The sequence below is a fragment of the Zootoca vivipara genome, chromosome 15, assembly GCF_965207765.1.
Source record: "Zootoca vivipara chromosome 15, rZooViv2.hap1.1, whole genome shotgun sequence".
NCBI classification, from domain to species: Eukaryota; Metazoa; Chordata; class Lepidosauria; order Squamata; family Lacertidae; genus Zootoca; species Zootoca vivipara.
In genome coordinates this window covers 12776583-12802674 of record NC_142598.1, presented here as the reverse complement: position 1 = coordinate 12802674, position 26092 = coordinate 12776583, and the positions used below count along the sequence as shown (strand labels likewise).

Below are 26092 nucleotides of genomic sequence, written 5' to 3'. Positions count from 1 at the left end.
TTCATATTTTTTTTCAAAATATAGTCCGCCCCCCCACAAGGTCTGAGGGACAGTGGACTGGCCGCCTGCTGAAAAAGTTTGCTGACCCCTGGGTTAAACCTTCCCTCTCTTAGCATCTTAACACCAACCTAATTTGGGGGCAGGGAGGGGGATTACTTGCAGCTGTTTTAAGCTATAATTACTGAGAGATCAAGTAATAATAATTTTATTATTGGTGGTGGTCTTTCACCATTTTGGCTCATAGTTCTCCCTTTTCCTTTATTTTAAAACTTCAGAGGCAAATCAAATCATTTGTTCATACAACTATTGATAACAAAGCTTGGTAACATCATTTGCAACTTTAAAAGTCCTAATAGTTTTGTACTGGTTGCTTTTTATTTTCATTGTATTGATACATATATTATCTATTCTATATTAATTACTATGATAGCTTTCTCTCTAATAAAACTGTAAGGATATAATCATGCCGCAGTGTTCTTGGCCACAGGCAGGTGATAAAATAATAGAATCCTAAAACAGTAGCGTTGGAAGGGACCTACAGTATGGAGAGCTGCTGGTCCACTGAGAGGGCAACCCAGGTGAGGCAAGGTGAAGAGAGGAGGGGGTATCTGGAGGACAAACATGAAGGCACAGGTGAGGTGAGAAGGGAGCCAGAGGATGGATATGTGGGAAGCGAGCAAGCAAGTGGACCAGGCAAGCAGCCCAGGTGAGGGAGAGCAATCTGAAGGATGGAGACGCAGGTGGGTGATCAGGGTGGTAGGCGAGGCAAGGAGGAGGGGTCTGGAGGATGGAGGTAAGCAGCCCAGGCAAGGTGAGGAGGAGGGAACCAGAGGACAGAGATATGGGCAGGTAAGCAGCTCAGGTGAGCCATGGAGATACGGTGGGTTGGGGAGGTGTAAAGGAAGGAAGAGCCTGCTGGATCAGGCCCATGGCCCATCTATCTAGTCCTGCATGCTGTTCTCACAGTGACCTATGAGATACCTGTGAGAAATCTGAGCATAAAAACACTCTCCTGTCCTGTGGTTTCTAGCAACTGGTATTCGGAAGAATTACAGCTGGAGGCAGAGCATAGCCATCACAGCTAGTAACCACTGAGAGCCTTTTCCTCCATGGGTTTCTCCAATCCTCTTTTAAAGCCAAATACGTTGGTGGCCATCATTGTCCCCTACAGGGGCAAATTCCATAGCTCAACTATGCACTATGTTCAAAGAAATACTTTCTTTTGGCGGGAAGCTGTGGCTGGCAAGAGAAGCAAATAGGGTCACAGCCCTTAGTATATACATATTTATATGTATTATTCCAGTATCTTAAACTCCTCACACATGCAATGATTATACTTCTTTATTAATTTAATATCTTATAAAATACAGTCATACCTCTGGATACGAATGCTGCGGGTTGCGTACAACACAGGTTACGAATGCGCCGAAGCCGGAAGTAACAGAAAGGGTTACTTCCGGGTTCGGAGGTTCGCACATGCGCAGAAGCGTCAAATGACGTCATGTGCATGTGCAGAAGCGCTGAATTGTGACCCGCACGTGCGCAGAAGCACAGACACGGGTTGCGTGCTGCTCATGAATGGATCCCGTTCACAACCAGAGGTAACACTGTGGACACAGTTACCAAGCTTTTTCATTATAAATACTAGCTGGCCCTGCCACACATTGCTGTGGCTAATCCCTGTGACTGTCACCACCCTATGTCGATCCTCCTGGTTTTCTAAACCCCCTCCCTTTTTTTTTACTTGCTCCTTTGCCCACTAAAGAAGAGGCGGCAGCTGAAATGCAAGGAGGAGCAGACCTTAATTACATGGACGGCACCAACAAGAAAACCAGAAAGGTCACAATCATTTGCAGAATGAGCACATGCCTGAAACAGACCCCTGGGGCTGCATTGCTTAAACGTTCCTACCCACATCAAGGAGAAGCACCACCCTTTGTAACTCAGCTTTGCCGGCTGCATGTTATGAGCCATAAAGGAATGGGAACCTCCCCCCACCACCACCAACATTAGCGCATGTACACACCCTTCTCTTCCCACACAGGCATTCACTTCTATGAGCAAACACTACCAAGAGGTAGCAGAGAATGGAAACCATCTCAGCAGAGAGAAAAGCTTGCAAAGGCGTTCAGCTAATGAATGAAAACAGGGAGAAAGGTGGACACCAGGCTGCTCTAAAAGTTATTAGATTAATTTAGTCTAGGTTACTGTGGGTTATTAATGCCACATGTTAGCTCTCTCTTTCCATGCTAATTTCCAGACTAATTTCTGTTGCTAAAAGCAACAGGGATAGCTCAGATGGTCAGAGCAAGGTTCTGAGAACGCCAAGGTTGCAGGTTTGATCCCCATATGTGACAGCTGCATATTCCTAGACTAGACGATCCCCAGGGTCCCTTCCAACTCTACAATTCTCGAGGATAACATCTCTAATATAACAGACAAGCCCTTTCCAGCCTATCCAGGTCTAAAAGACGTCAAACTGAGGCAGCCACTTCATATAACCGAGTTTCAGTGCCATTAAAAGCAAGTGTGGCGATGTCCCTTTTAAGAGGTCTGTTATATTTTGGGGCCAGGTGGGGTGGGGGGTGAAGGGAGACTGTAGGTGGGAGCTGTGTGAGAGGCGCCCAGAACAGAACCATGAGAAGGCAAATAGTGACATGACACACACACACCCTCCGGATAGTTAAATAAATGAAACAACATTATATTGAAGAAATCTGGTACCAGACTTTATAGGTGCATCTGAGAAAATGGAAGCAGGAGGAGGGTGTCTCCAGAAAAGCCCGTCGCGTTAGAAGAGAAGAAACTTCATGGAAAAGTAAGAATGTTGATTTAGGACTACCAACTATATACTGAGCCTCTCCAGCAATGAAGCAGAAGGCTGGCAACGTTTTAAACAAGCCTATGTGATGCCGGGTAAAAACAGAAATGGATGATGCACAGAAGACAGCTCCCTTTCTTTCTCAATGTAGTGGACATAGAAGCAACTTATCTATACAATTGGGCTTACAACGTTCTGCCACTGGGAAAAAAAACTTAACTACAAGTTAGCGCAGGAAAGGTTTGAGGAAAACTGCCTCCCTAAAAGCAATGAGATCTTTGAACATTGTACTGTACATTCAAAATCAGAGCAGAGAGAGAGAAACGGTTGAGGCTTTTGTGGCTGTTCTCAGCCTGCTACGGAAACATGCAATTATGGAGAGTTAACTGAAACCTGCCTAAGAGAGCAGCAAGTATGTATTAGGAATCAAAGACAACAGCATCCAGAAAAGACTGCTGGAAGATCATGAGCTCGCATTGGAAAAGGCATTCAGAATTTGCAAAACAGCCGAAGCAACAGTGCAGGGAATGCAAACATTATTTTATTTTATTTTTGGAAATAATTTTTATTGAAGATTTTCAACTTAAAACATTTATCATAACATAAAAATTTAAACTACAAAAAAGAGAAAAAAGAGCATACAAAAAACCATAGAAAAGAAAAAAATAAAAAGAAAACAAAAAGAAAAATATTCAATCTTATCTAATATTCTTTACATAACTTCGACTTCCCCGTCCCTCCCTTCCCGAGTCCATTTCAATCCCAACTTCAGCAGTTTTCCCCATTTAACATATTCATCTGATACTACTATCTAAATCTTCATATAATTAATTAATTTTTAAATCCCACAAAATTCCCTTAAAAATATTCCCAATTATTAGGGAATGCAAACATTACAAGGCAAGCAGGACCCTAGAGAAGTCCTAGGAATTTGGAAAGCACCACCCCACAAGTCCATGCAGAACCAAGACAAAACTGAGAGCTCCAAGTGGAAGCAAGCAACTGGAGCAAGACACAAGGAAGGAAACAGAAAAAAACTGCACTAAATGCGGCTGCCTTCATGCGCCCATTAAGTGCCCAGAATACGCCGCAACATATGCAAGCAGATGCACTATTTTCAAGGCTCTGCAATTAAAGCCATAACATGCAGTATCACCAACGGAGAGTTCATGCCCTGCATGATGAAGACAGCGACTGCAGGGGTGAGGGTGGGGAAGATTTCTGTACTGGCAAGCTGCAAGAGGATGAAACATCACAAGACCAAATCATTTCCCTCGACACGGCAACATTTAAGGTAGACATGGGGGCCACACAGTGAAGTTACAAAATGCAAGTCAAGCCTCTCTATTTAGAGTACAAGAAGATTAATCTAAAAACTTTGAAGATTACCCCCATCATACGGTTAAAAGCATGCCGAGACCTAAGCGTGATTAAGAGAGCAAACACCATAGGAGAAAAAGTTTACACACCTACCACTCCTGTCTCAAGAAATGTGCCCCTAGCCATAAGGAAAAGGCTGAAAGAGGAGCTAGGCAGACTAACTGCACTGGCCACTGTTGAAAGGCAGAAGAGCCAGCTCCCTGGGTGCATCCTTTAGTAATTGTGAGAAAAAGTTGCCTGCTGTTATGCCTGGATCCCAAACAACTGAACAGGTCTATCATTTTCTCATTCCCACAAGGGATGAACTCTGGGGGTATGGCAGGTGCCAGGTGTTTCTTCACTTGGAAAGAATCTGCAGGGTTTGGGCAGGTGCTCCTAGTTAGGGAAAGGGCAAAGCTGTGCACTTTTAACTCACTCTGTGGAAGCTGCTGTTTTAAGAGGCTTCCATTAGGCTTATGCTCAGCTTGTGAAACATTTTGCACTGCAAGGTTAATGTGACACTGACATCTATCCATGCAAAAATCTGTGCAAGGCTGAGGGAAAATGGTAATATAGTGGTACCTCCGTTTAAGTACACAATTGGTCCCAGAAGTCTGTACTTAACCTGCAGCGAACTTTCCCACTGAAAGTAATGTTGTTGTTGTTGTTGTTTAGTCATTTAGTCGTGTCCGACTCTTCGTGACCCCATGGACCATAGCACGCCAGGCACTCCTGTCTTACTGAAAGTAATGGGAAGTGGATTAATCCGTTCCAGGCGGGTCCGCGGAGTACTTAAACTGAAAGTACTCAAACCGAAGCGTACTTAAACCGAGGTATGACTGTATGATAAGGGTACCAAAGACTTGCTATCACTGAAAGAAAATTATGTGCTGAGTTCAAATAGGAATGGGAATCCAAAGGGGGAAACAGACAGTGTCCCACCACCAAGTGGCTTCAATATCATATGAGGCGATTACACCCCATGAACCTTCCTTTACGATGGAAGAGAAGGCATCTCCTACTGATTCATTTTCATCATCATCATCATTATTCACTCAGAAGCAATTGTGGACGACCCACACCACTCCGCACCAAATGAGGGACTCAAATCCATGACGGGGGAAGAAGGCAGAGAAACAACTCCCCAAAACCCAGCAAAACAAAACAGTATGAGAAAATAGGCACCAGAAACTGAAATACCGTACAGCTAAGGGAGGTCCAACAGGGTCATAAGAAGCCAGACGGACTCGCTGAAAGTGATCATGTGTTACTATTACTGAAATGCATTTTTGTTTATCAGTTTTTAGTATTATTATATAAAAAAGAGGGAGATGTGGTGATATCCCTTTAAGAGGTTTGTTATGCTTCAAAGGGAAACCGCCTGGGAGGTTTATGTCAGAGGTTTATGTACCTCGGCAGCATGCAAGGAAAGCAGAGAGACTGCACATAGCAGCTGTGTGTGAGGCACCTAGAACAGAACAGGAGCATGATAAAGTAAATATGGAAACGACCCTGTGATTGTTAAGGAACACCACATTATATTGAAGAAATCTGTTATCTATCTTTACTGGTGCATTGGAGAGAACATCATAGGCAGTGTTATTAAATGTATTTGGGGGGGGGGAGCCCACAGCATGGGGATGAAGTAAAAGAAAGTTGGATTTCCCACCTCAGGCTTCAAAATATGTGTCGCTGGAAGCATTTTTGTAAGATATTTGTCCCACTGTGCCAACTATTGCATTAGAAAGAAGAAGCTTTGATAAGGGCAAGGAAATGTGTGCTGTCTGAATGGCTTTCCTCTCGTGGGTAGGATTGACCTATGGGGACTCGCCTGGGCACTTATGCTATATATGCGGGTGGCGTTGTGGTCTAAACCACAGAGCCTAGCCTTGCAGATCAGAAGGTCGGCAGTTCGAATCCCTGCGACAGGGTGAGCTCCTGTTGTTCAGTCCCAGCTCCTGCCCACCTAGCAGTTTGAAAGCACGTCAAAGTGCAAGTAGATAAATAGGTACTGCTCCGGTGGGAAGGTAAACGGCGTTTCCATGCGCTGCTCTGGTACACCAGAAGCGGCTTAGTCATACTGGCCACATCACCCGGAAGCTGTCTGCAGACCAACGCCGGCTCCCTTGACCTATAGAGCGAGATGAGCATGCAACCCCATAGTCGTCCGCGACTGGACCTAATGGTCAGGGGTGCCTTTACCTTTAAGCTATATTGAACCCAATTAGGTTTACTTCTGAATAGACACCTACAGAATTGTTCTGCAATGTTCTTTTTTGAACTCCCTGGCCACCAACCAATTGTCCTTTCACAGTAATTAAGAAGGCAAAACTTATGATACCATGCATAATGGTTGTAGAAAACCAGGCTTGCTGGGCTATAAATCTTTTGATTTTTTTAATGGGGTGTTTCAGAAGCAGGCATGCAATTTCACTTTGACGTTGCAACAACTTGCTTCAGTCTTGTCTAGCCCACTGCTGTACTAGTAGACTCGAGCATCAGCATTTCCCCTTCTTGCAGTGAACTCAGCAAGTGGGTCATGTCAGAGCATGATCTGGCAAGTAAGGCGGCACCTATAGTAGTATGTGCTGTTCTAAAGCTGCATCAGGTGCCAGGAGTGCTGGAAAGTCTTGTGCATACAAATTTATTCCACCTTTTAAAAATTATATATACACCCTGCATTTGTTTTGTTTACCACCACCACCCTTTTCCATGAGAAGCACAGAGAGAGTATTTTTTTGAAAGACAGTTTACTAAGGGCAAATCCACGCACTTTCCCCCAAAGTATGGAAGGGATCCAAAACATATTGATATTCAAAAGTTTCCGGCACAGAGGAGGGTCACTTCCAGAGCAACTCTGTATGTGCAAAAAGACAAGAGTGCATTGAGCAAGAAATGAGCTTTATGGATCGGCAATTTGGATAGAAGAAACAGCCAGGGCTCGTCCACACTTCACATTGCCCCATGCCTAGAAAGCATGGGTCTAAGCCACGGGTGTCAAACACAAGGCCCGGGGGCCAAATCCGGCCCGCCAGACCTCGTCATGTGGCCCGCCGAGCGCCCCAGCCAGCGGGACCCAGCAGTGGGACCTTGCTGCTGAAGCGCCGCGCCAACAAAGTGCCGACAAACAGCTGGGGGCGGGGAAATGCTTTTTGCCCCTGGGTCCCTTCGCGCTCTTTTCTGGCGCTGAATCAAGGCGGCGACCCCCCCCCCTTCCCTTTCTTTCTTCCTCTCCCTCATTCTTATTCTTTCTTTCCCTCTACTTCCTTCCTTCTTTCTCCCTTTCCGTCTTCTCTCCCTCTTTCTTTTTCTTTCCTTCTTTATTCTCTTCCTTATTTCCTACTCTTCTTTCTCTCCCCTCTTTCCTTCCTTCCTTCCTTCCTCTCTCCCTCCCACTCCCTCCTTCCTTCCTCACTCCCTCCCCTCCCTCTCCCTCTCCCTCTCCCTCTCCTCAGAAACATAGGATTCTGCTTTATACTTCTGGCCCTTAAACCCTGGAACCAGGAGAGCAGCTCCAGTGAGTCAACCTCAGCCAGTCCCTTTGGTGAAGGGTGGTGGCTCACTGGCAGAACATCTGTCCTGCATGCAGAAGGACCCCAGCATCTCCAGGTACTAGTAGCTCTGCAAAGGTCCTGCATGAAACCCTAGCGAGCCTTCACCACCCAGTGCAGTTACCAAAAATCATTTTTCAATAAATTGTACAATAATTGTACATTTGAATATCTACTTGCCATTATTCTGACTATGTTTCTGCTTTCCTAGCTAGTTATTACTTACATTATTACAAAAAAACAGTAATAATTGAATGCAGTGACAATAATTTACGATAATAAAGAGTGGACACATAGTCCTACAGATACAACCGGCCCTTTGAGGGTGACCAAACTGCTGATGCGGCCCCCGATGAATTTGAGTTTGACACCCCTGTAAGCAGTTTGTGTTTACGCCACAGCTTCCCCCAGAAAAACACACTGTCTACCACTGAATGCAATCCATGGGAAACCTAATTGCCATTTGGCCTGATTCAGCGGTAAATTGCAGGTTTCCTTGGGGAAAGCAGCAGGGCAAACAGAGGGGTAGACGCAGTGCCGGATGTATGTATAAGCTAAAGAAGCTTAGGGCTCCACTCTCTTGGGGGGCCCAAAAAAAATTAAAGGAAAAAAAAAACTAGATGTGCATTTCCAAAATATAAGATAAAAAAACAAATAAAATAAAACCTACATACAGCAACAGCTCCTATGATGTAAGTAATGGGCCCCTCCTGCCAGCTTGCTCCCTAAAATATCACTGGTTTGCTCATTTCTATATATAGCGTGCCTACATTCTGCATGGACTTTGCATTCTGCATGGACTTTTCAACAATTACTTTGATGAAATACATATTTTGTTATGTGCAAATGGCTTTAGATATCTATTTGGTCCATAAATTACCATAGCATATATTCAACGCAAAAAAACAGCGACAATTTGTTGTTGACAAAGGGCAGCTGGACATATAAAGTGCCCCATTACCTTCAGTAGCTTAGGGTCTCATCAAACCTAAAATCCGGCCCTGGGTGGACGAGACGAGCCCTCACTGTTTGACTGCAGGCAGGAAGAGAGGAGTTTGGCAGGCGCAGCTTCTGCCATTACTCTGCTGAGAGAAGCAGAATCTGACACACAGAAAAGACCCGGAAGGAGATGGGGCCGTTAATCTTTCAAATAAACTTCTCAAGATTAAACAGTCTTCTCAAGTCTCGCCAGAGTATCCTCAAGTTACACTGTTTATAAATCAAGCATGACTATTGATTTGGTCATTAGGAGGGGCTTAGAAAGGAGGAATTAATCCTAAGGCAAAATGCTTTACACTTCTCAGGGTAAGCATGAGGTATGTGAAATGTTCAGGGGGTTGTGAAAGCATCTTGAAGCTCTTATATTTTCAAAAAGAATACAAAAAATGAGGTGCTGATATTCTTAATCCTTTAGTTTTGAGGGTGCATCTTTCTTAACAGACCGAGAACTTCCAGTTAAGCTTTTTATTTATTTAGTTTTAAACATTTTAGTGCCTTAGTTAAAGCAGCCCAAATTCCTCAGGAAACTGCTGGCCACAGAAACAATTTCAAACTCCTGATCTGGAAAGGCTTCCAAAGAGTGCAGCCAGCATGGCAAACCTCTTTTTGCACTACACTTGCACACAAGGCAGGACCAACAAGCTGTACTAAGTCAGCTGTTATTTCAACTGCTCTTCCCAAACCACCAACTGACATTGCTGAACTAGAAGCATTTTCTATTGATAAACTTGAGAGGTCAATACAGGGGAGACAAGAAGAAGAAGCACCAAGGAGGAAAACGAACAGATAAAATGCTTAGTTGAAAATTAAGCTCTAGTAGCCAACTTACTTTTTTCTCAGTGGCAGTGCTTATCCACAAATCTAGAACAGTAAATGCTTTATTCTGAGCCAAACTGGTCTTTATATATAGTAAAATAATAATAATATAAACAATTTTTTATTTATACCCCGCCCTCCCCAGTCAAAACCGGGCTCAGGGCTGCTAACCCCAATAAAATTACAATAAGACATAAAAGAAAAGGAAACAATTAATTAAAATACAGATTAAAATACAATATTAAAATTTAGAATTTAAAATGCAGCCTCATTTTAAGTAGTCCATAAATCAAAACCATGGGGGAGGAAAACAAAGGGGTCAGACTGAATCCAACCCAAAGGCACGCATTACAGAAAAGTTCAAAGGAGCTTAAGCAATTTTTCAAGAAAAGTTGAACTGGGGGCTGCAACCCTATGAACCTTTGAGAATAAGATCTGTTGGAACTGGAGGGAATTAAAAGCCCACTCATGTTCACCCAGCAATGCCAGTGAACGGCCAGGTCATTCATTACACCTTATGGAGATCCAAGACAGCATCCTATAGAGTTTCCTTTGCACTCGGCACATGCTGGGCTTTGAACAGTGTGGACTGCAGGGACACTGAATAGGAGAAAAAGAGAAAAGGCATACTGCTGTTGAAAGCACTGTTGCACTCAGGTGCCTCTGGTCTGATCCACCAGGATTGAGCACCCTGAAGTCCCAAAGTCAGGTACTTCAAAGCACTATGCAGGGCTTGTAAAGAGCCCTGTGAGGTGCTTTAAAGCGCCTCAAGCTTTAGGCCCTATTGCCCCTTAGCTGATTGAGTAGAGCCAAAACCGGCTTTCTCTTGCCAATGCACAAGCCAGTGCGCACTTCAAGTCTCCTGATTGCACACTGGCAATTACGTCTCGACTTTCCCACACCTGGCATCACATATGCTGTAATTCCAAACAGGCCTTAGGGAAAGTACGCTATCTGCAATGCATTTTGTAGATTCTCCTAGCAGTACAGTGGAACCTCGTGTTATGGACGGGATCCGTTCCGGAGGCCCGTTCGTAACACAGAACTGACGTAAGCTGAAGCATGTCTGCGCACAGCGTGTTTCAGTGCTTCTGTGCATGCGCAAGCGGCGAAACCCGGAAGTAACCTGTTCCGGTACTTCCGGGTTGCGGCGGGACACAAGACGAAAACACGCAACCTGAAGCGGACGCAACATGAGGTATGACTGTATGCACATTCTCTGGGTAGCATGTAGTGTCCAAGAAACATGCCTTTCCCTTATTTCTTGTGCGATCTCTGCTGCTTGGGCTATTTCTGGGCTGCTGCCTCCGCTTACATGGCCAATAATGCACCCGCCTATTGATCAGTCAAGCAGTAGGAAGGGGCCGGGCAGCATATAAAGATTAACTTGGTTCTTCAGCCCAGCCCCCTTTTTGCCACTCTCAGCACAAGGGGAATTGCAGGGAGAGGAAAATTGTAAACCTTCCCTATTGCATAGGGAAAAGCTTACTAGCAGCACATGCATCTCTCCGTCATACACTATACCAGGCACCCCCAAACTTAGGCCCTCCAGATGTTTTGGACTACAATTCCCATCTTCCCTGACCACTGGTCCTGTTAGCTAGGGATCATGGGAGTTGTAGGCCAAAACATCTGGAGGGCCGCAGTTTGGGGATGCCTGCACTATACAGTTGCATATACGTCTTTCCCTCTCTTTTTGCCCAAGTGCATCTCTCTGAGACGCACACATACACAGCATAATTGACCACCCCACCAAAAAAAGAAAGAAAAGCCCCTCCACAGGTGAAGGAAGTGCCTGCAATTAAAAGAAAAAAATAATATAAAAAATGCACAAGGGCCACCAAACTGGTGCCTGGGGATGCCCTGGTGGGGATTCCTGTACTAGTGAGATCCAGCAATGTACAAATACAAAGTGAAGACCAAACAGCAGCCATCCTAAGAGAACCAACACAAATGATTCACATTCTCAGCAACCTCATGTCCCTTCCAAGGAATCAAGAAAGTGGCACTAAGCCACAATCAAGCAGGCACCTGAAAGCAGAATTAAAAACTCAGATATATAAGCTAGGCGCCAAATGCCTGGGCTGCGGCTGCCACAAAGAAATGTCCATTTGCCGGGGAGTTGACTAGATGGCCCTTGGGGTCCCCCCCCAATGCTACGATTCTATGATCTTAATTACATTGCTTGACTGCAGCTTGCTCTTACAACAATTCACTTGTCAGTGTGCGAGGAGGAGAAAGACACACAGTGGAAATGGAAATGTTAAGACAGTAGTACCTGAAGGGAACTTTAGTCACTCATGTTTACAGACAAATAATTATTGTGCATCTCTCTAACCCATTATTCCCCTGAGGCATCTAGACTAGCATGAATGGACAATGGGCAGAGGAGAAAATGACAGATTGAAAGACTAGAAAACAAAGGTACACCCTCTTGAAGGTTGGTAATGAACCAAAGTAATAGTCCAGAATAAGCAGAGGCATAGACCGGGTTTGTCGGCAAATGTACAGACAACAGAAAACTGCAGCCAATTCTGGCTCGTTCATGTGTACTTGGGATTATACATGTGCCTGTTACGTGGTTTTAGGTGTATACCTGAAAAACCTTGTGTGAAAATGTTCTGAAACCAAACGCAATTTTACGGTCCATGCAACCTCTTATTACAATACCCTCCATTGCTCATTCAAAGAATGAGATTTTCCCTCTGTCCCCGCTTTTGTTTCCCATTTCCAACTGCAGCTTATGATTTCAAACTCCTGAGCTACAGCAAATCTGATCCAAGCCTTACTATGCCTCTCGACACCTGATGTGCTTCTCCGGAGCAACACACTTTGGGGGGAAAGAGAAGAAAACGAGGACACACACACAAAAGAGCACAGCTTCAGCTCAATTTTACCCCAGCTGGTATGTTAGCCACACCCAGAGTTTAGACTGATTCGTCCTTTGCCAGTTTTTTGCTTTTTTGTTTAAACAGGTTCATCTAAATGCTGATGTGACACATTACTGCACAAAGTGTGGCGGCGGAATTTGGGCAATTCCATTTCAGGTGGCATATGTGCGAGTTTGGGGGAAGAGAACTTTCTGAGAGTTTCCTCATGTACATAGACTTCCCAGATGTAATAAACTGAACAAATCACAGCAAGGGCTACGACTATAGTACCTGTTCTAATGTGCTAGTTTACTACATAAATAAAATGTTTTACATGGGATGTTTAACCCCATACATCCTGCAATCTGAAATGGTACAGTCCAGGTATATACTCAGCATAATCTGCAGATCACGTCTTAAAACGAGGGGGGGGGGAGCCCAGAAGTCCAAAGTTGAACTGTTATATGCAAACCCTGTGTGTGTGTGTGTGTGTGTGTGTGTGTGTGTGTGACATAGAAACAAAATGCAACAAAATAGCGCTACAAACATACACACACAAAATCACAGGGAAGGTTCTAGGTTAGCCTTTTCCTCAACATGCCATGCTTTGGATGTGGAGATAGCATTTTATCTAGGCGAGCATTCAAACATTCAACCCGGCACCTGCTGTCCAGCAACATGGGGCTCTTCCTCCAGAAGTTTTTGGACTCCAAGTCCCACCATCTCTGGCCATTGGAAAGCCAACTGTTCCCTTCCCCTGATCTAACCAAACAGGCAGAACATGGCATTTTTGTTCCTCACCGACTGGTGCGTCTTCCATTCAGAACAGATATGAAGCTTCTAACCCTGCATACTTACTAAGCAGCACCACTGGTTGCTGCTCCATGTTGCTGCCACACCTCCCTTACTACCTTTAGATTGTACAGCTGCGAAACTGTAAAGGACAGAGAACATCAGCACCTAATGCCACCTTGGCTGCAGTGCTGGCTGAGAGTGAGAGAGAAAGCCGACAACCACACTTTCAAAGTTCTCCTCAGGTAAGAGGCTGCCCAGTGCTATCAAGGGCATCCTGCCCCCACCAGAGAAGAAGAAAGAGCTTGTGCAGTAGGTAGCCCCAAATTGCATGGAAACCAATAAGGGTAGGGCTCTCTTTTTTCGGACATCGGTGCTATATGCATGGGTCACTATGGAGCTGGTGGGTTATCCCGAACGCCTTGCAAGTCGAATGCTTTGGCTCCCGAATGCCGCAAACCCGGAAGTGCAAACGTTCTTTGGAACCCGAAGCCTGATGCGACTTCCTCAGCTTCCGATTGGCTGCAGGAGCTTCCTGCAGCCAATCGGAAGCTGCGCCTTGGTTTCCGAACATTTTGGAAGTTGAACGGACTTCCGGAACTGATTCCGTTCGCCTTCCGAAGTACGACTGTACATGTAAACGGGCTACAGAAATTGAGCTAAAGACCAAAATTAAAAAGGGGAGATTCTATTTCTCTTCTGGCTCCAGTTTAAGTTTTGTATCTATTTAAAGGGGGGGGGGGAAGCCCACCTTAAAAAAATAAAGCAGGAAGTAGATTAAATGCAAATTGCTGCTCTGGCTTCCCAAATCTACTTTGACCTACCTCAAGTGTCCCAGGCTATAATAGCGTGATTCTCCATCTGTCGATCGAACCACCTTGACCGTGAACATTGGTTGCAGCTGCCTCAGTTCCAGCACCACAATGGCGAGATAGTGGACAAAAAGAAGAGCATCCACCAGCGACACAGCAAACTGTACAATCCCCTGGTAATTGATGTCCTTGGATTCCAAAATGCGGACGCCATAAAAGAGCCAGTAAGAAAACACCAGCAGAAACATGAGGACCAAAATGAGGGCGCGAAATACAAACACCCTGGGGAGGTCAGCCTTGGGCTGGCGGAAGAAGAGAGCCCAGGTGCCAATCAAGAGGATGAGGAGTTTGAAAGCCACAGAGATGAAGAGCCCCTCACAAGCCGTGCCACATGGCTCTAACTCAGTCCTCCGCAGGATCTGCGGGAGCAGAATGAAGGCAATAGGGGTGAGGAAGACGAGGAGTCCCAGGACAGCAGCCAACGTCAAGAGAAAATAGCGCTTGCACTCTACGCCAACGCTGTCCTCCAAGTCCTTGCTGATCCTGGAAATGTCCTCCTGGGACATGCTATGTTCAGAGGTACCTGTGATGGCTGTTGTGGTCTCACCCCAGTTGTCATCCTAAGCGGAAAAGAAGAGAACACATTCATAAGCAACTCCTGTAGTCAGGACACTCTCAGATGGCCCTTGTTTTGCAGGCGAAGAGGGCTAGTTCAGGGCCTCCAATCCCCCAGTCAAGATGCATGGGCGTATGAGGCCACACGGCTGATAAGAGACCAGAGCAAGCCATGCCCTCTCCATTTATGGCTTCCCCACACTGAATAGGACGCCCTGGAGAAATAGGCAAAAGCCTTTCCATAGGATGTTCCCCAATACTGACTGTCCTCAAAGCCACCTGGGATTACGGCACACTGCATACTTCCTTCCATACTCTCGTCGTTAGCTTTACTTTTGTGAAGAACATACTTCACTTGAAACATCTCAGCCAGTTACTCATCTCTCAGCGCTTGAACTTGACATCTGAGCGGTCAAAAAAGATTTGGCCAGTTGACGAGTCACATAGTTAAAAGATAGTGTTACGAGGAACAACAATTAACAGGCCTAATACACTACTTACCAAACAAAACTGTGAGGTGTCATCATTACAAACTATTTTTAAAAATAATTATTCCTGCCTTCCTCCTAGGAGAATTTGCACATCGCAATAAAGCCAGTCTTTTGGGTTTAGCGTGGTTTACTAAGAGCAAGCAGAGCACACATTGCCCGATAGCTCTTACAGTACTTTGTTCCTCCTGTGGTGTGAGCAGGATACACAAACCAGGAAATCTTGCCCTCCCCATTACATCTGAACCATGGGCCATGGTTTGTTGCTCCGTAACAAGTCATGATCAACAAGTCAACACCAAACTATGGCTCAGGTTTGTGGCTTAGGGAGCCACAAAATGGGAATCCAAGAGTTCTGTTTGTTTATTCCACTCTCTCCAGGGAAGGAGTCATCAGGCTTATTCACAGAAAGTCAAGTTTCTTAAGATGTGCAAGCACTGCCGTTGTTTCTGTCCCTCATCCATTTTATCCTAGCAGCCAGTTGTGAGATAGACATGATGATTAGCCCAAAGCTAAGGATTAGCCCTAAGGATTTTCACAGCTGAGGATTTAAACCTGGATCATCCAACACTCTACTCACTGGGAAGTTTCCTTTGCCACTGTAGTCATAGCAAGTAGCCAGTGGCAGAAGCTTTGCTATCCTGCAATGTTTAGCTAGGAAAGTCTACCAAAGATAGTGCCAGGTAAAATCACCGCTGTTGTGCTCTGCCCATGTAATCCTGTTCTAGGTGTCAAGACATTTAGCCTGCCAAGTATGGATCTGAAATAGAACTGGCATTTAGGAAATTAGATTGCCAAAGGTCTTTCGCTTACTCCAATGCTCTCCAAATTGCAGTAAACTTCCGATGGTACATATAATTGGCAGATCTTTCACCCCACGTCATCTTAGCCAAAGGCCAATGAAACTACACAGAAAGATGGCAATAAGCCAGCCACTGCTTCCCCTTTGCCCTTTAGCAATCTGCAAAACATTTTTGGATTAGAGAACTTTTGCAAGTTACCATATGCAAGGTGAATCTTGCATACTGGTAAACTTTTCCACAGCCAAAGCACTTTTCCTTTAAGGCAAGCCATTGGAAGTCTTATTTTAAAAGATGGCAAAAGACTTGTCCAAGGCAAGTTCGAGGCAGAGATGAGGCAATCTCTCAAATGCGAGTCCATCTCTGTACTGAATTACCTTGGCTGTCAGGTCCAGGACACATTTAGTTGTTTGATTACTAAGGGCTTGGTTGGCTTGTTTTGTTTAAAAGTCAGGTTTACCGGGAGTGGCAAAGAAACCGAACATCTGTTAGATTCAAATAACAAGATTCCCATCCAAGTGTGCCTCACCAGAGATTACCGCAACAAGGCAGAAGAGTGTGTGTTAAGAGAGAAAGAGAGAGACAGAGAATGTGAATCAGTTCTGAAGTCTCTAGTGAGCGGTACAGGAGAAATGAGTTGTGCTATTTTCGTTTGCAGTCAGAAAGCATCAGCTCCTATGGAAGCCATTAGCAGTCAGTCCACCCAGACAGATCAGTTGAAATATATTTTTCAAATATGTGCTATTTATAGTGCAGCATCCTGTGTCAAGAATAACTCAGATTACAAGCGGACACTGGAGCGTTGGTCAAAAGCATTTAGGCACATTTAAATATTCCAAGTCTGCGACCTTTGAAGGTAGGCATGAACAGCTGATAGCTTCTAAAGCTTCCAAGGCAATTCTGTGACAGCCTTTGCCAAAAAAATGTCATATCAGGAGCATGTCGGCAACAAAAATCAAGAGTTAATCTAAGCATATTGCTGCCACACCTGAAATGACATCAGCCTGAAAAACACAGTAATAATAGCAAGGTGCCAAGATATTCATTGCCAACAAAATCCTGCACCTGCAGCCCACACTCTGCTGCTCACCTTCCTTGCTCCTTACCTGAGCTTCTTCTGCCCGAGAAGAATCATTCCCCAGCAATGGCTCTGCTGTTGGCGCTTGAATGGTAACAGACTTCTCCGATCGGCTTCCATCTTTACTTCGTGGTGATTTGTGCCTGTCCCGACTTCTTTTTCCATTTAAAAAATAAAAAGGAGAACATGTTTCACATGCTGATTGTTCTGTCCTTCAACGAACAGTAGAAAAGCAAATATACATATATATATATACACACATATACATATACACAGGGCTTTTTTTTCAGACAGAACTTGTCAGAACTCAGTTCCAATACCTCTTGATATTCTAATCTAAGAGAACGAGGGAGGTGTTCATGGTGAGTTCTGGCACCTCTTTTTCTAGAAAAATAGCACTGCACGCATGCACACACACATATATGCAAATGTCAATGAAATAAAACTAATTGGCATGCAAAGGCTTTTCAAGTGTTCCCAAGAAGAGAGAGAGAGGGCCACGTTGCATAGCCACCCAATTCCTCAGGAGGAGGTTTAAGATTACGAAGGAAGTGCAGTATAGCATTGCTCTGAAGTATCACCTCGGTAAGGAAGATCTGAGGAGATCTTATTTCATTAACCTTCGGTGTCCTCACTGGCAACAGGTCATCCATAATCTGCTGCCTTCAACAAGCACTTCTGAGGACATGGCAAGCCCTTCAAATATTCTGGAATCTGGTTGACAGCTCTCACTTAGGAGTCTATATACACAAACACACACACACACCCCGCAAGGGAAGCCGCAGCAGGATGGGATTCTTGGCAGGCTCAAATTCTCCCATCTGCAAAGAACTGGAATCTCGCACCAACCCACACATACGCTAACCATCGCTGGCAGCCAAATCTTAAATTTCTCTCTTGTCCAAGGTTCAAAACATACCCAAGACAGAGAACTTCTGGTCAGGCAGTAAGTTGTACTGCACTGGGGCTGTCAAACTGGGGGAAAGCCCAACATTACAATCATATAATTTCATTCCTTTTAAAAAACTTTTCTTTACAGTTTCTTGACTTGACAAATTTAAGTACGACAAAGTAACTTTTCCCTCCCTCAGAGCTGCCTAAAGCCTTACCGTAGAATAGCTAATACCCTGCAAGTCCAACATTTACTTGATTGACTGTGGTTTTGACTTAATTTATCTTCCTCACTTGGGCATCCCTGTGACTAGCAGTCAACCATGGTGGCTAGAAGAAGCAAGAAAATGTTCCTTCTCTAGCACTGAAGGAACAGATTCCAGAACACTTATTCCAGGTATATAATGATGGCCAAAGAATTGATGCTTTTGAATTATGGTGCTGGAGGAGACTCTCGAGAGTCCCATGGACTGCAAGAAGATCAAACCTATCCATTCTGAAGGAAATCAGCCCTGAGTGCTCACTGGAAGGACAGATCGTGAAGCTGAGGCTCCAATACTTTGACCACCTCATGAGAAGAGAAGACTCCCTGGAAAAGACCCTGATGTTGGGAAAGATTGAGAGCACTAGGAGAAGGGGACGACAGAAGATGAGATGGTTGGACAGTGTTCTCGAAGCTACAAACATGAGTTTGACCAAACTGCGGGAGGCAGTGGAAAACAGGAGTGCCTGGCGTGCTATGGTCCATGGGGTCACGAAGAGTCGGACACGACTAAACGACTAAACAACAACAACGATGGCCAATACAAATTCAGAGCTTTTGACAGATGGCGTCTGTGTACTGAATTATTTGGTAGCTTGCATTTCAAAGGATATGTATTTCCCTTTTAACATTTCTTCCAAGCAAGGCTCAGGGCTAGGGCGTTTTCTTGGTAGCAGGGGCACTGCATCCCTGATTGCCGCCAGGGAGAAGCAGGGGCGCGGAGAGGGAGATGTGGGCATGGTGCCCCCTAAAAAAAATGTGTCGTGGGGGGGGGAGGACCATGGGGGCAGGGCATGCCACCAGAGTGACCCCTGCCCTGCCCACTTGCTGGGCTCGCAGGGGGCCGGGAGCTGTGGCATCCTTCTCAGCTCCCCTCCTCAACTGGAGGGAGCTGTGAAAAGGACGCAATAGCTCACGGCGCCCTCCCCGTAAGCAGCGCCACTCGCAAAAGCAGTGCTGGGCTCGCAGGGGCCAAGCTGCACGCCTGTTGCTTCAAGGATGCAACAGCTCGAGACACGGCAGGGCGCCATGATGTGGGCACCCCCCCCAAAAAATAAATAAATAAACTGGGCCCGGGGCAACTATCCTCTCAGGCCCCCCATACTACGCCACTGCTTGGTAGAGATTATTGTTTCAAGGTATGGGGAACAAAGTAAGAGGGTTAGGACAACACTCAAAGAGAGAAACTTAAGTGACATAGAGGGAAGGCACAGGGAAACCCAGCCAGATGGGCGGGGTATAAATAAATTATTATTATTATTATTATTATTATTATTAAGAGAACAGCTACAGTGGTACCTCGGGTTACAGACGCTTCAGGTTACAGACTCCGCTAACCCAGAAATAGTACCTTGGGTTAAGAACTTTGCTTCAGGATGAGAACAGAAATCGGGCGGCGGTGGCGCAGCAGCAGTGGGAGGCCCCATTAGCTAAAGTGGCACCTCAGGTTAAGAACAGTTTCAGGTTTAGAACTGACCTCCAGAACGAATTAAGTTCTTAATCCGAGGTACCACTGTACTGGGAAGTGATTCTGCACAAAAGGGAGAGAGAGAGGAGGGTCGGAGAGAGTTGGCCGAAAAGAAAGTTATTTGTTTCATAATACTCCTGCTTTATCCTTAATGATAACCAACACCACTTGAAACAAGTATCTTCTCTCTCTAAGCCACAATGATGGCTGCCGTGGATGCTTTTTTTTCCAAGGTGAGGGATGACTGATGCAGGGGACATGCCCGCGCTACTTTATGGTCCTGGGCCCTTTCCTGCTGCTTTAGCTGTGGCTGCCATTTTGTGTCAGGACAACACCCACCGCTATGGCAGCCATTTTGTGATGGGCACGCACAGCACTTCCTCAAGATTCCAGCCCTCTAAGATTCATAGCTTCTATCTTGTTAATGGCGCCAAAGATCGTGCGGGCAAGGACCGAAATTCACCATCTCCCCAGGAACAGCTAATGAAAAGTGTGGCGCTGGCAATGATGCATAAACTGACAGGTGTGATCTGGAAGAGAGGCAACTTCAAGAAGCAGGAAACAATTATGTCTCCTGTGGTAAAACAGACAAAGACTCGGGCAAGTCGAGTAGCACAGAAACCTCATCTCCTGAAAGACTATGTCTAAATTCAAAGGGGCCTATGGACCTTTGAAACTATATAGTTAACTTTCATAATTGTTTTCTTTTGTCGAAGTTGAAAAAGGGGAAATGGATCAATGGACGTGGAACCAAGTAAGAGGGTTGGGAGAGAAACTTAAGTGACATGGAGAGAAGGGCGCAGATTAAGAGAAAAGCTAACGGGAAGTGATTCTGCACAAAAAGTATAGAGAGAGACCAGGAGGATCGGAGAGTTAGGAGTTGGAAAAAAGCTTGCTTTGAGATGGAAAGAAGATAAAGCTCCTACTAGAGAACAATGGCAGACCAAGTTGATGGATTATGCCAAAATGACCGGAAGAATCAGAAATCAGGAAGACCAAAAATTTTAATAAGGAATGGGGGAAATTTATAACTTATCTTAAAAACCGTTGTAAACAGTTTAAATCGTTAGTAGGATTGGAATACCACTTGTAGTTTAATGGTGAATTTTAGACACAAATGGAGAGGTAGAAGATTTTGGATTATCATAAAAGATGCAGGAGGAAATGATTAACAATAGGACCCACAAAGGGGAGGAGGGAAGTCCTAGAGATTCTTTGGAATCTTGTTTTTATGTTGCAAGTTGGACATGTGACTGAAAATTTTGTTCAAACAGTTATTTGTTTTTATAATACATAGTGATTAATATGTATTGATAACAGACACCACTTGAAAGAATGACGCTACTGAGATTTCCCACCCCCGCAAATTGTTAGATGTAGTGTGGACTGGACAAGCTTAATTAAACCTGGCACAAGTCTCAGTTTGGCTTGCAAGGCCACACCATGTCCACCTGCCCCACACCTAACGTTATATGTGACGTCAGCCGTGGGGAAGGAACAGAGGCGTCTACGAAGGAGCTATCAAGAATGTTCCTGACCGGGACCCCCACTGGGGCTGGAAGCATGCCTCCAAAGCGGCTTCTCCTAAGCACAGATCAGCTGATGGGCAATTGAAGCCAGTTTTACAGAAATCTGATTGAATTCAAACCCACTTGCTGAAAACGGAGCGGTTTTTTTCCTCGGCAAACTTCAGACGGACTTTAAAAGGAATCACTCAAACCAACAAGCACCAGTTACAGCAAGCCCCTTTGGAAATACGTTTTATAGAAAATCTGAGATAGGGAATTATGCTACATCAGTGGTTCCCAGTTAGCTAATTACTGAGGATCCCAGATTTTTCAAAAGCCAAGCCATTGACACTCTCCCCCACACAACTGTTTGAAAATTTTGATAACTCTATGGTAGTTAGCAAAGCAATTTTTTGAACAAAATGTGGGGTAGCCCCTAATAAGCATAGAACATACTGTATATATGTCCTGCGATATAGCAGAATATCACAATGTTTAGCTGCTGATATAGCACGATGTTGAAAACCAGATATCGCTCATCCCATGTCTTATTAGGGGCTGAATAAGGAAAGCTCTCCCTTGAGTGAGAAGAGATATATTGCTGCATATTGCCGGGTCAAAATCGTTATCGCAATGCGATTTCAAAACCGTTTTTGGCCAATATATTGAAAAACAGCAAACAGCGCTAAAACAGACCGTAAAATTTGTGATATTACCACGCAAAAAATTACAAAAATTCAGTTGGGGGGAGGCAAGGGATGGGGCCGCAGACCCCCTGGGTGCGTTCCACAGACCCCCAGGGTCCCAGGACCCCTAACTGGGAACCACTTTGCTACTTCAAACTGGTGCAGCAAACAGGAAGATTTATAGGCCTTATGGAAGAATGGATGCCTTTTTGGACTATTTAAAGAAAGATTACAGCATGATGAACTCGTGAGCAGGATTTGAGCTATGAGCAGCACAAGTAATTAGATTATAATATTGTGGTTATGATCTGATTATAGAATACAGGATGCAGCAGAAGGGGAGAAACAACAACTCCTTGGAAAATGGGGTAGGAAGTCGACAGAAATAAGGGAAAATACAAAATTGTTTAAAATGTTGAAATGTAAGAAAATATAATTTTAAAAAGGGAAGAGTTCTAAGACAATTCCAGGCACCCTTTGAGGAGGAAAATTTTCTAGCTCTGTTACAACTGAGATTCAGGCCTACTGAATTATACATTATACAAGTGACCAAGGCAAAGGGACAGCCTTGGTCACTTGTATAATGACCTATGTTGGGAAAAGGACAGGGGCAATACGCCTCTGTTGGTTTTTCTTGATCTCTTGGTGGCTTTCAATCCCCTTGACCATGGTATTTGTCTGAGGAGACTGAGTTGGGAGCAGGAGGCAATGTTTTGCAGTGGTTCTGCTACTACAGCAAATGCAGGGTCACAGGTTTAAGGGGATACCTGATCCCTCCAACAGTCAATCCCTCTTTCCAGGGAACTCTGGGAATTGTGTAGTTGGGTCCTTAGGAATTGCAGGAAGTGGCAAAGTGATGGCAAAGGGAATGAGGTATCCTGACTATGTGGGTCCAGAGCATTATATCACTATATCACGGATGGGGAACTTGTGGCCCTCCAGATTTTGCTGGACTATAATTCTCATTACCTGGACCATTGGCCATGCTGGCTGGTACTGATGCATGCTGGACTCCAAGAAGATCTGAAGGGCCACAGCTATCCCCATACTAGTCCTGCATAGAACCAGAGACACAATAGGCCCCAAAGAAAGCGTTCAGGGCTCTCCCAAAGACCATTCTCTCTTTTTGTGGATTTGTGCTGGAGCATTCACCAAGACTAACAAGTCTCAAGCAGTACAAAAGGTTCATTACACAACTGAAGGAAGCAGGAGGTTTCAGAGAAGGCAGACTTTAGACCAGATCTGCAATAAAAATATTCATACCCTTGTCTCTGGGCCTTTTTGGAGTGACCTGAATAGTGGGAATATCCAGAGTAGGTTGACTCAGTATCCATGGTGGAAGAGATGCCAGGTTACAGGAGAGAAAGGCACCCAGGAAGGCCACTAAGTCCGAAGGAAGCACTTTGGTGGTTGCCTCCGATTTTCGATAATCCGCACGTACAGAATTTTGAGAGAACAGTAATTTCAATCTTCAGTTCTAGGGAACCATCTTCAACATAAACCTAGGAAAATAAATATTAATAATGAGACAGACTATTAAACAATTACTAAGTTTTCCAGCAGTGGCGCTTTTCCTGGTTTTGGGGATTAATATTCAAACACTCTGAACCTGTGGTGTCTTTTATAGTTGTGTGTTGAAAATAGGGCTGCCATATGTCTGGATTTTCCCAGACATTGCCGGGAAACGGGCTTGAAAATTGCCGTCCGGGTAGAATTTCTCAGAATTTTTTCTCATGGTGAGATGACAATTGTTACACATGCCGAAGTTTCCATGCAATTTGGCCCTTAACTATTTGAACATATGAATAAAGAGGATGAAGTCACACCTAGATCTGCTGCACTCTGATCAGTGTAGCACTATACTAGGCATAGGCAAACTCGGCCCTCCAGTTGTTTTGGGACTACAATTCCCATCATCCCTGACCACTGGTCCTATTAGCTAGGGATGATGGGAGTTGTAGTCCCAAAAAACATCTGGAGGGCCAAGTTTGCCTATGCCTGCACTATACCATCCAATATGCTGTTGTTCAATTTGTGCATTTTCTTAATCCTGGATTGGTGTTTTTTACCTTGCATGCTAGAAGGGGAATACCCGAATTTAGGAAGTAATTGTTGTAATTTTCAAAAGCTTTTGGTTTTGTTTAATGTGTTCAAAAGACGACTGAAGCAAGGTTGTGTTTTACAATGGCCATTACATAAAATAAGACCAAAAAAATGAAACAACCATGTAGGGGGCAAAGGAATTGCATACAAGGCGGATAAACATTTTTTAAAAAAATATCACTGAGACAGTATAAAGTCAGGATACATTTAGAGTGAGGGTCACAACCAAGAGAAGGGTCTGTTATCAGCATGCTGCAGCCAGGACTCTGGAGACACTGGTCAAAACACAACTCTGTTGTATCACTCAGGACCTCCCAAGGCAATGCAGCAAAGCCTTTCTTGTTGATCACCTGCTAGAACTAAAAGTTAAATGTCAAACTAATTTAAGGTTCACTGTGGTCTATGCATGTCAACCTAAACTATCTCTGAACCAGCATTCTGTGTGAACCAGACCACAATGGTTTGGATAATCATCTCTGCTCAATAAGCTGAGATATGAACGAACAAGACTTCTGCCCATGCAAATAGCTCTTTTGGCCCTCCCATTGTGTCATATACAATCAAACCAATAAGTCTATAATTAGGCATAATTACCATTTTGTCTGAAGCAGAAATTGTAACAAGCCAGGCTATTATCGGAGACTCGCTATTCTGGGAGTAAGCTCTACTCAACTCAATGAGACTTACTTTTGAGTGGACATGTCTGCACCATGCTCTAACCAAGTGAGCTAAGATGCTTATTGTATATAATTGCACTGTAAACCATGGTTTAAATTCGGTTCTACAGTATATCTTGCCTTGTTTCATGGCTGGCAAATGCAGTCCCCCAGTTTAGATTAAATGGGGAACTATAGTTCTTTAGACGCTTCCTGACTTGACAGCTCACATCACAAAGGGAGGGGCAAAGGAGCTACATGTGAGAAGCAAAAGGCTCGTCCATCTCTTATCTTAGTTTATTAAGCCAATAAATGATTCAGTGTAGGCAATGACAGAAAGCACTAAAATCACCTTGGTCTGCATTGGAGGTGGAAGCTGGAAGCTTACCGTATCTAAAAAAATCTAAAAATATAAAGTTTAGGACAGTTAAATTGGTTGGGAAGCATTACAAATATTTATTAGAACAACAAATAATCTTGTGACATTTAGCGTCAATAAATATAGTGAAAACCATGAGATGCAAAGTGGCCTGGTGGTTAAAGAGCTTGCCAGCATCTCTGAAGGCCATGGGTTCAAGTCCTGCTTATTCTCACACTGGGTGGTTGTCTACAGTTCACTCAGCAAAGAAGCAGTACGTGAACTAATGTATCTTGTATCTTCATTCCTGCATTTCAGAGGGTTAGACTAGATGACCCTTTGGCTACCTTCCAAATCTACAATTCTATGAGTCTATTTCTGAGTAAAGGACTGCACTGTTATTGTAAGGTATCATGGACATCAGATGCATTAATGTTACTTAAGATTCTAACATTGTTAATATTAGTGCTTTCATAAAGAACTTCTGTAAAAAAAAAAAATGTTTCTGCTGCTTATTCCTGTCTCTATTCTACACACAAAAGCACCCTAACCAAACCAGAGTGTGTTTTGCCACCAATTATTAACATCCATCTGCAACTTGTGTGTGTAATGCAGGACTATCCTGCAGCTGCTGCCCTCTGCTGAAAAGTAGAATTGCTTTGCACCCTCAAGAATTAAACACTGAGCTGAATCGCTCTTCTCCATGAAAGCTTATGGCACAATAAATTTTCAGTTGGTCTTTGAAGTCACACAATACTTTTTTTCTCCCCGATTGCTTTAACAGACTAACATATCAACCTGTTACAAGCTTTTGAATGAAACTGAACTAGGTATCTCTTCTACCACCATTTCTGTAGTCAGCTGGTAAAATAATAATAATAATAATAATAATAATAATAATAATTTATTATTTATACCCCGCCCATCTGGCCGGGTTCCCCCAGCCACTCTGGGAGGCTTCCAAAAAAACAGAAATTCTAAAATACAGAAATCCATCAAACATTAAAAGCTTCCCTAAACAGGGCTGCCTTGAGACAAGCTTCATCTTGATGATGCCCAATTTAGTTTATTACCTAAGTGGTCCAGAGAGCAGTTGTGATGGCACCCACCGTGCGGAATGATCTCCCTTCCGAGTTCCATCAGACACCAGCTATTTCAG

The 26092-nt window shown here is 44.3% G+C and overlaps 1 protein-coding gene across 2 annotated transcripts in view; it reads right to left on the bottom strand.

Annotated features, from left to right (window-relative positions):
* Positions 1-26092, bottom strand: part of VANGL1 (VANGL planar cell polarity protein 1) — a 44793-nt gene that overhangs the window by 15851 nt on the left and 2850 nt on the right. The window contains exons 2-4 of one of the 2 annotated variants that reach the window (XM_035141198.3): positions 23080-23318; positions 17030-17156; positions 14033-14640 (exon numbers count right to left, since the gene is read on the bottom strand). In XM_035141198.3, coding sequence (XP_034997089.2) covers positions 14033-14640; positions 17030-17156; positions 23080-23150 — 806 coding nt within the window. In that variant the 5' untranslated portion in view covers positions 23151-23318. The remainder of the gene's footprint in view (positions 1-14032; positions 14641-17029; positions 17157-23079; positions 23319-26092) is intronic. The other variant, XM_035141199.3, reaches the window with a different exon arrangement.